Source organism: Python bivittatus, unplaced genomic scaffold, assembly GCF_059951505.1.
Source record: "Python bivittatus isolate LINGU-HERP-01145 unplaced genomic scaffold, Pbiv_v1 ctg000480_np1212, whole genome shotgun sequence".
NCBI lineage: Eukaryota > Metazoa > Chordata > Lepidosauria > Squamata > Pythonidae > Python > Python bivittatus.
Window position 1 is genome coordinate 74,292,881 of NW_028277075.1, and position 14,241 is coordinate 74,307,121.

The following is a 14,241-nucleotide window of genomic DNA, read 5'->3' on the forward strand; positions in this document are numbered from 1 at the left end:
AAAATGGCTGTTCTCTAGGAAAAATGACTCGGTGAGCAAATGAGGCTGTGAAAAAGGGCTGTTGATCAGTGTCTCTCCCTGTCAGTCTGAAGACCAAAGATGATGGCTGGTGTGGGTCTTCCGGGGTGTGTGGCCGTGTTCTGGAAGTTTTGTTTCCTAATGTTTCGCCAGCACCTGTGACCGGCATCTTCAGAGTGCAGGAGCACAGACAGGAGCAGTTCTCTCTGTGCCCAGGGACAGAACTGCTCCTGTCTGTGCTCCTGCACTCTGAAGATGCCGGTCACAGGTGCTGGCGAAACGTTAGGAAACAAAACTTCAAGACCACGGCCACACAGCCCGGAAGACCCACACCAGCCATCGTATGCCGGCTGTGAAAGCCTTCGACAATACACCAAAGATGATACTTCATAATTAAGGAAGCAAAGTTGTTTCATATGTGACACTGGGACTTGTAGAAAACATATTTCACTCATTTCTTCCTGTAGTTACCTCTAGATATTGCTCACATCATTGAACCTCCAGGCCTCCTTAGTTACTGGTTATAGGGAGATTAGGACTTGACTGAAATTGGGGATGTGGGGAAATAGGATGTGGATTCAATTACAGACATTCCTCTCTTTCTCCTTAGTTTGAACCCTGGCATTGACAAGCTGCAAACTTTCCTTTGAACTTATGCTTAAAGTTCAGAGAATGTAAAATTCTGAAAGAAATATGTACTTGTAATCTTGAAACAAGGACAGAGTAAATACCATAAAGCACAAGTGGCTATTCAAATGCTACATGTTGACCACAAAACCTGAAATTGTCGGAGAGCTCTACCTGTTTTTCAACAGTCAAAATAAAAACTCATCGTATGCCCCAAAAGCTCTTCTTCCTTCACATCTTAAAGGTGATCTTGGAAGGGCAGCTAGAAGCTGGTGAGGGAGATCAACTCCCTCAGTGAAGACTCATTTGATCAGTATTTTGCTTTTAATCAAGTCTTTGAGTAACATAAGAGATAAAACCTGAATAACTCTACCGCAATAACTTGCTATGTCCAAAAAAAGTATGTAATTATTTTCCCGAGTTCTGCATGGAACAGTGGGAAAAGCAGCAGGTTGAAGTGGCGGAGGAGTCACTTCTACAGAACAAAAGCACCGATTCTCTAATTATGAGGAGTGGAACTCTGGCAGATCCTTAAACCTTCCCTATTCTTGTTCTTCCAGTACCGAGAATGAAATGAGTGTCATTCTAATCCATGTCTGGAAATTCCCCAATAGATAAGGGAAATCTCTTGATACTGAAATAGAAAAGTGCCACAGGGAAAGCAAGTCCCATGTTGTTATGCATGTGTAAATGTTAAAGCCATAAGGAGACTTGTATTTCTATGCATAAGAACAGGTAATACGCTGCTGTTCCAATATGCTCAAAGAAGCTAACATTCTGATAACTCCATCACAAAACAGACATCTAATGCAAATTATAAATAAAATACAAATAATTAAAGGCCATGATTGCAAACCTATAAATCTTCGGAAATAAAACAGTGAATTTGATGATACTTCCTTTTAACTATAGATCCAACTTGTAAGATGCTTCGATAGATTTTCAGCCAGCTGAAATGCAAACTCTAACTCAATGCAACTACAAAGTCTTCCCATTTAATCTGCTAGTATGAACTCCAGTGAGGTAAATCCTCACAGATTTAACAGCTCCTTATGTTAATCTGTTGCAAACCAGAGTCAGTTGTCTCTGACTAGCGGCCCAGTATTCTAACAGATACTATTGCTCCTGCTATGAAAAAAGTTTCAGATCTGTGCTTCTCTGGGTCTCTCCTATTACGTCAACTGAATTCCCAACATGGCTGAAGGGATATATTCTCTGGCAGCCTGTGGAAAGGGAGAAATTAAAGACCCCCTCTGGAGCTACCGTTCTGCACCTATAAATAGTACATCAGCATCCTGAGATTTGAATCCGCCCAGAAATGTCCCACTGCAATTTGGGAGTGCTTGTCCCTCTCATACCAGCCATTATTGTGAGTACTTTAAGAACCCAGTTAAGTAAGAGAAGGAGAGAATAAATTAAAACAATTAATTATTGGAGTGATCAGGAAGAAAAATATAAGACAGCTAAAACACCAGGACAGTAAGAGGGAGCAAGAGAATCATAAATAAAACAATCTAAGATTGAAAAAATGTAAGTGGCATCCATTCTCTTTAGGAGCCAACTTTGGTCATATCTCAGAAGTACTCTGATTCATTATGAATACTTAAAAGTATGTAACACTCTCCTTGAATAAAATATCCACTGCCAAAATGTAATTCATAGGTGCAGGATTAGTCCAAAATCTAACAGCAACCCAGGTAAGAAATGTCTTTAGTACCTGATTATCTCACCCAATTTGTTTGGATTTGTTTCTCCAAATAAAATCTGATATAGTTGCACTCTGAAATTTACTAATTTGCATTTATTTATAACATTAAAATTCTTTTTATGTTGAAAAGAGTTCTTCAACATTCAATTATTTAAAATATGTTGTCAACATTTACAGGTTTGTAGACATTCCCATAGGTTTTTCCTAAATTTTACCCATGCATTGGTGGAATTTAAGATTAAAATACTAATTAATCAGATTTTTGGACTTCACTGTTTAGTGGTGTTCCATATCAAGTTAAAATTGAATAATGTGATGTTTTGTATAATACTGGGAAAAAATGAAATTAAATCAGTAACATTTGATTTGTTAGTGTTTGGAATTACGGAGACTATGAGATTAACATATTCTTCTATAATAATCTTTTAACGTATGCTATTAATGGTATCCCCCTTCATGAATTGTTATGATATCACTTGAATAGCTGGAAGTGAGGAAGATTTAAGGAGTCTCTTGTTGAAAGTAAAACCAATCTGCTATTCAATATAAAAAAAAAAAAGTTTATGTCAACTGGACTGGCAATGCCAATCCAATGTACATAGGTAGAAAAGAAGCTGTAGAACTAATAGACTTTATCTTCATGGGCTAAAAAAATACAGAGACGGGGGGTTTTTTTCCTCACATAAGTCTGTCAAAAATCATTTAATGAAATGTGGTGCTTCATCTTTTGTGTAAGCATGGGGAGTGGAAGTTACTTTCCCTGTACAAATAAGAAAAAGTGAGCAAGGACATGGCAGAAATGGACTTAGTACTTAAAGAGGCAAGAACTGGCAACTGCGAAAAGTGATCTTACATAAGTGAAAGCTTGTTTGGAAATAAAACATGCATTTGACGGGTAGATATCAATGGGATCTTAATGTTCTGCAAGCTGGACAAGCAAGAAGAGACCATTCCTGAATACATGATGCAACTGATATTGATGAAAATGTATTAGCTGGACAACAATCTTGCAATACAGCAGAGGGGGCCTGCAGCAAGTGACAAAGTGCACTGGCTGGAAAAAGGTTGGAGGCCAGTGTCTATTCTTATTAAACTAAACCTCCAGATTGAGCTGCCAAAACAGATGCTAAGAAGTTGCTCTCATCACCAGAGAAAGGAAGAGAGAAATAGTAAGAGTTACTGTGGCTGCTTTATTCCTTGAGCCATTTCCCTTTGATTCCATACCCCTTTACACACAAAGAAACATTTTAAACGTTGAATGTTAAAAAGCGGCCTCGTTTCCAAATGCTTTTTTGGTCATAGTAGTCAACGTTGCTGTGTTTCAGTGTGGAAAGGAGCCACCCCTCCAGCAATATCCAACCAAAGCTTCTCTTCCTCCCTATATGGTTCTGCCCACCTCTGCATGCCCCTTTATGTCTCTTCCCAGAGGGGTTTGCAGAATTCTAGCCTTGAAGAGTATTCCTTTATACTGGTCTACCCGGAAGGTGCAAATGATTTCTTGGAAGAATTCTATGCACTGCTTAGTCATGAAGTAACAACTTTTTTTTCTTACAAAACTAAACAAAAAATTAAATCAGTATGTGTAGTTAGTCTGGAAAACATGATGATCCAAATGACAAAATCAACACACTGCACTGGTTTAATGAACTTAACTCCTTTTTTGAATTTGAACTTTACACAGTGGCTGCTTTCCACTTTCCTGCTCTTTCCTTTATTCTTTTAGAATTCTGTCCGTAAGCCAGGGATCTTGTAGATAGGAACTCTCTTATCTGTCAATATTTATACACTCCTTAGAAAAATTAGATGCTTTGTAACGGTTACATACTATTGCTATGTTTATTGCATTATTATATTTTTATCCTGCCTCTTTTATATATAACTCAAGGTGGTGAACATACCTATTACTCCTTCCTCCTCCAATTTTCCCCCCAACAACAACCCTGTGAGGTGAGTTGGGCTGAGAGAGAGAGACTGGCTCAAAGTCACCCAGCCGGTTTTTCATGCCTAAGGTAAGCCTAGAACTCACATTAATTTTTTAAAAAGCCATAAACCTATGTATTCACTCAAAACAATCCCTGGAAGTGCAATCAGTTTTACTTCCATGTTTTAAATGATCAGAAACTTTTATTGTACAGAATAGCAATAAAAGTTTCTGATCATTTAAAACAGGATGATAAAATAAATCTTCAGCCAACAAAGGAGCAAGAGTTACACTTTCTTAGTCTTTCACAAACACTCTGGGTTTATCCATGCATTATTACTAAACACCTTCACTATTTAGAAGATGTGTTTTCCCCTTCCAATGCATTTGCATTATTCGTGGCAACTAGAGAACAGCAGATTTTGTTGTGGCCTGTGGTTCTAGATACTGTATATTCATTCATGTGTTTGGAGTACTTGACAAGCAGGATATAAAGGTGCAGAATCCATCAATCAATAGATGAGCTCAATGTTGTTGTTGGGGGAAGCTCAGAAAAGGGCAGACTCTAAACAGCGCTTCCCCCTTTCCCCCCCTTTCTCACAGTCTCGTTAAGAAGGGGAAAACGGCAGCACCTTTCCCAGTAACGCACCCCTCTGGCCGCCCCTGTCTGGCTGACGGGCAGGGGAGCAGATCGCCGTGGGAAGGGCTGACTGAGGCAGAGGCGGGGCTGCCACTGCTTCGGATCGCCGGGATCGGCAAGGGGTGGGCTAGATGACCATCGAAGTCCTGAGCCAACCCCACCGACGGGGATCTGGTCGCCGGAGCCGAGGCTGAGCAAGTCCGCAAACGTTCCGACTCCTGCTCGGAACTCGTCTCCCCAAGTAGCGGGAGCGCAACTCCGGCAGGGGAAGCAAGCCCCAGAGGCGACAGACCTGTCCGGGAAAGCCAAAGCGGGTACGAGGCTCAGCGTCCTCAGGATTTGGGAACCCTTGTTGTTGTTGTTTAGTCGTTAAGTCGTGTCCGACTCTTCGTGACCCCATGAACCATATTGCGCCAGGCCTTCCTGTCCTTCACTGCCTCCCTGAGTTTGCTCAGTTTATTTAGGGCTGAATAATAGTAACACCACCCCGCCGTCTCAGCTCCCCCGGCTTAGAGATTCACCTTCCCTGCGGTCCGCTCGTCGCTCGGAAACTCTACCTCTTTGCGTTAGATCAAACGCTGCGCCCGAGTCTTTCCGAAAGTTCCCGATAGCTAACGGATGTGTCCGAGACCGGATACGGGGAAAGACGAGTGCATCCGGAACAAGACGAACAAAGTTCGGCAATCCAAAATACACGAAGGCTACATTGAAGCGGAATCCGGTGAGAAGCCATCATGGTGGACCTGATCGCGCAGCTCCGGGCGGATGGGATCCAGAAGCGGTTGGTGCAGGAAGGCCGGGGACCGACGCCTGATTACCAAGATGGTACCAAGGTGAAAAAGATCGTGCACGGTTCCCTCGGAAATAACGGAACCGGGCCGAGAAGCGCGCATGCGCCAACAGAAAGGAAAGAGTTACTGGCTAGACTAAAATGCGCGTGCGCGATGGGTTGTGGACCTGGGCGAGTGGGGACGAAGAGGGCGGGAGGCCTCGTGAACGAAATGGAACGTTCAATGCCGATTTGCCCTCTTCCACTCCTTTGCTCCCGCTCTAGGCCATTCCTGCGTAAATAGGTCGCTATCCGCCCTTCCTTCCCACTATGAATACTGATAAATCTGGTCAGCTCTCAGTGTCATCCCAGTTGGTTAGCGAGAATAGTAGTCCAGCACATTTCGAGGATACCAAATTGGGGAAATCTGGGGTAAGCAAGGGAGGTCTTCCTTCTGTAGATAGAAGTGGAGGCAGCACTCTCGATGTTGCTGGACAATTCCAGCAGCCCTCACCAGTGGCCCTGCCGGCTAGAGCTGGCCAGATTTACAAAATTAGGCCACAAGCCGCCCCGCACCTGAAAGCTGCCACTGCTGAATTTAGGAGGGGTTTTCAGGTGGTGATAACATCTGGCTGACCTTGTCTGGGTTTGGCTGCTGAGCGACATTGGGCCTGGTTACTGCTAGGACAGAAGACCCCCAGGGAGGACCAGGGCTCTAGACTAAAGTGGGAAGTTAAAAAAAAAAATCCTGGAAGAAATTAGCAGCAAGCCAGCTTTGTCACAGGGCCAAGAAAATGATGTTGTCACCAAAAGTCAACCTCAGTTTGAAGTACCTTTACCTCTGTTTTTTGTTTTTAATCTCAAGATCATTTCACGCACATTAGCTTCCCTTTAGTTTTTTCTTTGCACACACATCTAGGTAACTGAAATATGAGCTGTCTCCAATCTCTGACCTAAAGGTTAGAATCAATTTGGGTGAATGTGAGCATGGAGCTGCCCCCTTGCATACCTATTTGAACAATTTATACCATACTGTTCAGCCAGAAAAGCCCCTCGAGTGGTATATGGGGCTGTTCTGCACTATCTGTTTGCCCCAGTGTTGGGATGGGCCAGCTGCCGTATTCAGAGGGGAGGAATGGATGGCATTGGCTGCTGGGAAGGTGACCCTCACTGAGTTTTCTTGCTCCACATCCAAGATAGTGTTTTTCCCCTTCAGTGGCCCAAGGAGGCAGCCCAGTCTGCCAGCTGGGCTTCTTTACATTTGACAAAAATGCTTCTGTTCCACTTGGCTGGTCTGCGCTCTGCCACTTGAGCAATCCATTTCTTGGTATCGATAGGTCAGTCATCAGGTCTTTTTAAAAATCTCTGTTAGTTGCTCTTCAAGAAATGCAGTGTTTTGGTTCCAGAGCTGAAACAGGTATGGGTGTGCATGCATACCTGTTGGCACGTCCTTAAAGAAACCACCTCTTTCCCAGGGTTAGTGCAGTAGCCACGTAATCAAAGAAAAATATGCATTTGAGTCAAACAGGGTACAACTAGGTGCTTCGGAGTGAGCAGGACACACTGCTTCAGTAACTCTCCAGGGCGTATTTTCTTGACATCGTGACGCTACCAGGAGAATTCAAGATGAAGATGAAGATTCTTTAAGGAGGTGCTAACTAGTGTGTTGCAAAATGGCCTGCTTTGAAGCATCTTTTCAGCTTTGGAGACAGAGCGTTGCACAATCCCAACCTTGTTTTCACCTTCACCAAATGTTCTGTGTCTTTGCAATGTGGTCAATTCTATATTAAATCAGCATCCTTGAACTCCATACTAGAAATGACTTAAAATACCTGACATAGTCTGTTCTGGTAGATCAGTGGTGTGACCTACTCACTTGCTCTGCTTCTGGTTCTCTTCAGATTACTTTCCACTATCGCACAATGCTTTGCAGTTCAGATCAGAAAGTTCTAGATGATAGTCGTACCCGGGACAAGCCTATGGAGCTGATCATCGGCAAGAAATTCAAGCTGCCTGTCTGGGAAACCATCTTGCACAGCATGCAGGAGGGTGAGGTGGCTGAATTCTTGTGTGACACAAAGGTATTTCCCATTCCTGCTTTTGGGGAGAATCTGGCAGAGAATTCATACAGTCCTAGCATGTAAGGTTGGGAGGGACTTGGAGATCATTTAGCCCAACCCCCTTCCCAGTGCAGGAATCCACGACTACAGCATTCCAGACAGATGGCCATCTCAGCACTCCAGTGAAAGAAATTCCACCATGTCCCTGACAGTCTGTGCTGCTATCGAACTGATTGTACTGTTAGAAAAGTTTCCTTGATGTTCAACTGAAATCTACTTTCTTATAATTTAAACCCATTATTTCTTATTCTGGAGCAGCTCTAAACAATTTTGCCCCATTTTCTGCAGGAGGATCCCTCAGATACTTGAAGACAGCTATCAGGTGTCCCCACAATTTTCTCTGGGCTAAACATGTCCACCATCTCCAACTGTTCCTCATACGTTTTTCCTTCCAGGCCACGTTGCTGTCTTCTGGTCACCCTTGTTTGTCAAGGTCCTCCCTAAAACGCAATGCTCAGGGGTGGACACTATTTTAGGTTTGTCTGGCTAATACAGAGTAAAGAGGAAGAATGACTTCTTTCTTATATGTGTGCATCTTTGTCCCTTACAGAGTAAAATGACGTAAAACGTATATGTGCAACTTTGCCCCTTACAGATTAAGACTGTGTAAAAGAAAGCAGCAAGTGGTGTACATGGAAACACAGTTTTGCAGTGCAGAATGTTAGTGAGTGTTAGGAGTAGGAAAATAGTCCCTTCCCACGTTCTTCTGTTGTGGCTCAAACGTAAAGGGACCTCGATCTGATATTGGCTCTGGCATGAGTAAAGGAATGCAGGGTTTCCTTCTTTCAGATCATGCGCTTGCCGCTCATTTTTCCTAGTTGGGGAGGTAGATTCATTCCCTCACGGCTGTCCCATTTGTCTTCCCCTCTCCTGCTTCCCCAGCACGTGGTCTTATATCCGATGGTGTCCAAGAGCCTGAGGAACATCGCAGCCGGGAAAGATCCACTGGAGGGACAGCGGCATTGCTGTGGCATTGCCCAGATGCATGAGCATCATTCGCTGGGTTACCCAGACCTTGATGAGCTCCAGAAAAACCCCCAGCCCCTCATCTTTGCCATTGAAGTGCTCAAGGTGAGGGGGAAGGAAAGGTGAGGTCCTCTGGGCTAGACAGAATCAGAAGGGTGGTTGGGCTTCACGTGTTTGGGAGTCTTTTACCTACATGAGCACATGGCTGCACGAAGCAAGGAGAAGGCAGATGCCTTCAGATAGACGTTGGGATAGCTGTGGTGTGGCTTAGTCTTTTTCCTGGCACAAGCACATGAGAGAATTTTGCCATCTTTTTGTTGGGTCTCATTTTAAGGGGGAAAGGCAGCATGCTTTTTGCCATCCTACAGAGAGAAAGAAGCCGTCTGAAGAAACGCAAGTCCTCTTCTTCCCTCTTACGCTGCACCAACCTCTTCAACTTTGAGACAGCTTTTTATTTATTTTACTCATTTGTTAGTTACATACATACCTCACCTTTCCTCCAGGAGCTCAAGGCAGCATACACAGCACTCCCACGTCCCATTTTTCCTCATGGTAACTTCCCTGTGAGATAGGCTGGGTCAGGCCCCAGGTCACCCCGGCAGCTTCTGTGGCTGAAAATGGACTTAAATCTGGGTCTCCCCGGTGCCAGTCCAATGCCTTTCCCACTCCGCTGTGCTGGTTCTGACCAAAAGCAGGCTGCTTCTTAGGGGCCTGGTTTCTCTGTCTCTGTGATCTAACCATGCTTGTTGCCTTGTGCCACACCAGGTGGAAAGCCCGGGCACGTACCGGCAGGATCCATGGGCTATGTCGGATGAGGAGAAGATGAAGGCTGTGCCCCTGATCCACCAGGAGGGCAATGAGCTCTTCAAGGAAGGCAAAGTGCAGGAGGCTGCTGCCAAGTACTACGATGCTATCGCTTGCCTTAAGAACCTGCAGATGAAGGTGACTGATGGTGGGGCTGCCCTGCAGCACCTCTCTCCAGCTGGGAGCTGTTTCACTAGAATACCATTCAGGGGAGCCAGTGCCAAGTCGATGAGGGACTTCCGCTCTAGATCTAGCAGAACTCCTAACTCACTTTCATTGTGCAGGTACAAATGTAGCTTGTAGGTCACGTGCATAACTAGCTAAAGCTCGGCCTGACCCAGAACAATTTCTCGCCCTAGATTCAACAAGTTCTCTGAGGGAGAGCTTCCATGAGACTTCTTCCTTTCAGTCAGCGAGTTCCTACTTATGCAACACTAGGTTTATTTTGCCTAAACCAGGGTTAGGAGGAGTGCCAGCTGTGATCACCAGTGTGCCTCCAGTTGTGACCTTTGGGGTCCACCAAGTTCCCTATCCCACCTGAGTTTATGAAGATTATTCAGTTTTTTAAAAATAGCCAAGGAAATTGGTATTCTGCAGTGTAAAGTGCATTGTTGCTGCTGTTGTTATTAGGCAACAAGGCCTTTGGGCCCAACAAAGAGTCCCTGTAGCATCCTAGGTGGCTAATTTGCTAATTCTTGGGTGCCTAAATGGATTTGTTACTAGAAAAGTCTCCCCTGGCAGCTCTGTTGTGAATGCATGTACCTATCACATATTCTCCAAATTCCAGATGTGCCCACATCTGAAAAAACTTGCCTAAACTCCACCTGTCCCACTTTCCACATACTCACCCCAGTAAGAAGGACCCCTCCTGAATCATCCAAACCATTTTTGTTCAACTACTCTGAGGCACTCCTGGCTCAGTTCCAATTAGAGAGAGGGATTGTATACCCCGAGTAATTATATCAAAGCAGTAGCACTCTTCCTCACTCCTGCAACTCTATGACAGGATCTGAGGAGCAGCCAGAATTCCCTCTGTAACATAATTTGTCAAGGTACACACGATTTCTCTCTCCATCAGGTCACCTACCTAAAAAGGCTCTTGGGCCAAATTTGACATGATACTAGCAGACCCGTGTGCAGGATGAAATCTGCCCCTTGTTCTTTCCTTCCCCTCCCTGGCCTATGTTTTCCTGCAGAAATTGGCATCTGAAATAATTTTCCTCATCATTCCATCTCAAGATGGGATGGAGTCCTTGTCAGAGAAAGACAAACAGGCAGCTTTGTGTGGGAAAGGTTCAGGTCCTCCCTCCTATTTGCCATATCTTCCATCTCTCTCCTCATTTCATAAGGACTTGGCCACACGTGGATTTGACCTTGCTGCCACCACAAGCAGTTCTGTCCCAGGCCAGCCTACAAGCGTTCTAGTCTGTGGGACAGACCTTGCCACAACTCACCCGTGCTTTGTGACTTTTCTCTTATTCCATGCCATAGGAGCAGCCAGGATCTCCGGACTGGATCCAGCTGGATCAACAGATCACTCCTTTATTGTTGAATTACTGCCAGTGCAAGCTGCTGAGTGAGGAGTACTATGAGGTGCTGGATCACTGCTCTTCCATTCTCAACAAGTACGAAGGTAAGGAGGCTTGTGCACTAGAGAGGAGCCACGGTATGTGTGAAGGGTAGAGAAGACCAAACTGTGGCTCAGGGATCTAATGGGGAGGAGAAAGATCAAGGCAGAAACTAGGGCAGGCCCCAGGTGGCCTTGGCATCAGGCTGTGGAGCCTGCCTGGGTTACTCAAGTGGCCACTCCCCCCACAGATAACGTCAAGGCCTACTTCAAGAGAGCCAAGGCTCATGCCGCTGTCTGGAATGCAGCTGAGGCTCAGGCCGACTTCGCCAAGGTTTTGCAGCTGGATCCATCGCTGGCCCCGGTGGTGACTCGGGAGCTGCGCAGCTTGGAGGCTCGCCTGCGTGCAAAAGACGACGAGGACAAGATCCGTTTCAAAGGCATCTTCTCCCAGTAGTCATTGGACCGGCTGCTGATGTTCTTGCTCAGGACAGCTCTGGCTTTACTATTTGAGCCCCGGGTGAGGCTGTGTAAGTGACATGTGTGGCTCCTTGTCAGGGCTAGCGTATCCCCATCCTCCACGCCGACCTTGGAGGGAGCCAGCTTTTCTTGCCAGCAAAGGCTGTGCTCTCCATGCCAATAGCACTATTTGCTACTGCCAAAGTACGTGAGAGATAGCAGAAAGCCTTTCTGATTCTCCAGGCCAAAGGCAGGGTGGATGGGAAGCATGCCCCGAATGCATCCGCCGATTAGGTGTGAGCCTCTCTTTCTCCCGTCACTGTTTTTTCTCTCCTGTTCTGCCGCACGTGGTGCCTTTGGGTCATCTGAGCACAAGGAAGGAGACTTCCTTTCCTGGGCTGATGTGTTATGAAAGGGCTGGCAGAAGCTACTGGCTGAAGGGTTTGCTTTGAATCGAGGCTTCTCTTCCATTCCCAAATCTCCTTTCTGCTGTGAGAGGAAAGGCCAGGCGTAGGAGCATCAGATCCCTCTGGGAATAGCAGGGGCTTCCGCGTCTGAGATGTGGGCAAGAGAGGAGGGGATGCCAGGAATGACAGTGCTGAGAGGTGACGGGCTCTTGAGTGTCTTCCCTGCTCCCTCTCTATGGAAGCACACAAGCGCAGGCACAACCCCAATTTGATATCCTTTCCCAGCTCCTTGCTGCTGCTTGGCTGTGTAGGATTATACCCGATAATCCCTCCCCCTCAACTCGGCTTTCTAAAAGGAGTTTAGAGAACATCTCTGTGCAGGTTAAGAAGGGAAAGCAAAGCATATTGTATCAGAGGGCAGACAGTAGCTCATGTCTGCTGTAGCGAGGTGGCTGTGCTGGCAAGCTATCCTCAGCTCACCCCTGGGTAAAGAATCCTGCGCCGGCTGGGTGTGAGTTGAAGAGACGTGTGTATCCTGTCGCCTTCCAGCCTTGGGCTGCTGCTGCTGCTGCTGCAGTTGGCCTGCCAAGGGACTCTTGTTCCTGTCCAACACTACTTGGGTTTGGTACACGAGAGAGAGTGGCCTGGCAGATGTTGTTTCCTAATTAAAATAGGCTGAAATCTTCCCTTCCTTCTTTCTGTAGAAGCCATAGAGGCAGAGGTGATCCTAGCTAGCCTGTCACATCTATGTACTGGAGCAGCCTAGTGTACTCCACCTCTCGATAGCTTCTGGCTGCTTTGGAAATCTCAGCCCTAAAGTCATCGCTTCTTGAATGCCAGCTTTCCTTCCATCAGTAGCAGTTACTGGCAAAGCAGTCCCAGGGCTTAGGTTTTGTGGCCACTCCTCGTTCCAAACGTGGTCCGTTCTGAGTTTTGTCCTTCAGCAGAGTGAGAGAGGGTGGACGGGCATGCAGTCCTGAGCTGTTCTTCCCTTGACAGAAACCAGCTCTCAGCTTGGGCTGCGGAGAGGTTGTCAGGGCCTCTCTCAAGAAAGAAAGCTCTGTGGCTGAGTTCCCCCAGGGCATGCTACGTGCTGGAGGAATTGGGTGGGGAACACCTTGCTGGATTTAGCCCTGTGGACAGGAAAATCCCCACTACTGCAAGCTGGGGCCTCACTATTGACTAGCTTGTTTGTTTTTGATGGTGCGGAATAGTGGCTGAGAGTGAAGGCCCATGCAGGAGCTAGGCTTCCTGGTTCCACTCCCCATTCCCAGGTAATGGAGAATAGCAGTGTTTTGCTATTCCTGCTGGGGAGGGGGGTTGCCTTTCAGCCCCTCCCACAAACATTCTATGGCAGCTTTTCCAGTCTAGGATCAAAGACCTGGTTGGGCTGTGTGTATGTGTGTGTGTGTGTTTTGGTTGCAGCCAGGAGGCAGAGTGGAAAATATTCCCTAATGAGACCAGAAGAGGGACATGTCTGGTGCGTGCAGCCTTCCAGAACTGGAGTGTGTATGTGTGTGTGTGTCTAGCTGAGTTTGGACTGCCTTTGGAAATCGCATACAGAGGACCCAAATGAGGAAGCTGGGGTATGCAGAGCAGGATAGTTTTTTTTTTCTTTCCTGTGGTGGATGAGACTGTGAGAGTTGTTTCCTATTGGGGACCAGAACAGGGTTGTATTGTTGTTTCCTTCCATCCTGCCTCAATATTTGTGTTGCCAAAGCCGTCTGCGAGCCTTTCCAGATTAGCTATAGATCCACAAGCTGCCAGTTCACCGATGTTATCGCTAAAATTGTTCAGAATGTTCATCACCTTCTTTAAGGGCCATGAATTAGATCTGGTCTATGTGTATTTCTCTCACTAAATTGCAGGGGACTTCATCATTATTTAATTTTAGCTGTTAGGCCAGGGAGCCCCTGTGTTCAAATAAACTAATCTCAATCCAATCCATGGCTCCTTGGAAGAAAATACACTTGGTTTCCCTGTGCATTTCCCAAGTGTTGGTAAAGTGATGCATTTGTATAGCTAGAGCTGCTCTCCAGATGCTAGTTATTGGCTGCTATTTGCTGTGCCTTCTTTTGTGAGCTCTTGTGGAATAAAAAGTATGCTTCAATAGCCTCTGGACCAGAGTTTCCTGGCTGTGATGATGGTGTCATTTGTGGGTGCATCTTCAGAACTATAGGGATGGCCAGTAATGGAAATGAGAACCCATTACCAAAGTGTTTCTCTCATTATCAG

The 14,241-nt window shown here is 45.9% G+C and overlaps 1 protein-coding gene across 1 annotated transcript; it reads left to right on the forward strand.

Moving 5' to 3' along the window:
- The first annotated feature begins 5,558 nt into the window (after positions 1 to 5,558).
- Positions 5,559 to 11,882, forward strand: AIP (AHR interacting HSP90 co-chaperone). Its single transcript, XM_007436956.4, has 6 exons — positions 5,559 to 5,747; positions 7,585 to 7,764; positions 8,686 to 8,874; positions 9,535 to 9,711; positions 11,065 to 11,206; positions 11,392 to 11,882. The coding sequence occupies exons 1-6, from the start codon at positions 5,649 to 5,651 to the stop codon at positions 11,595 to 11,597; spliced, it is 993 nt and encodes a 330-aa protein (XP_007437018.1). The 5' UTR covers positions 5,559 to 5,648; the 3' UTR covers positions 11,598 to 11,882.
- The last annotated feature ends 2,359 nt before the right edge of the window (positions 11,883 to 14,241 follow it).

Excerpts from the sequence above, each read along its gene's own strand:
- AIP (XM_007436956.4), top strand. The coding sequence starts at position 5,649 with ATGGTGGACCTGATCGCGCAGCTCCGGGCGGATGGGATCCAGAAGCGG. Across the intron at positions 5,748-7,584 it reads ATTACCAAGATGGTACCAAG|ATTACTTTCCACTATCGCAC; the intron begins GTGAAAAAGATC and ends GGTTCTCTTCAG. Across the intron at positions 11,207-11,391 it reads CATTCTCAACAAGTACGAAG|ATAACGTCAAGGCCTACTTC; the intron begins GTAAGGAGGCTT and ends CTCCCCCCACAG.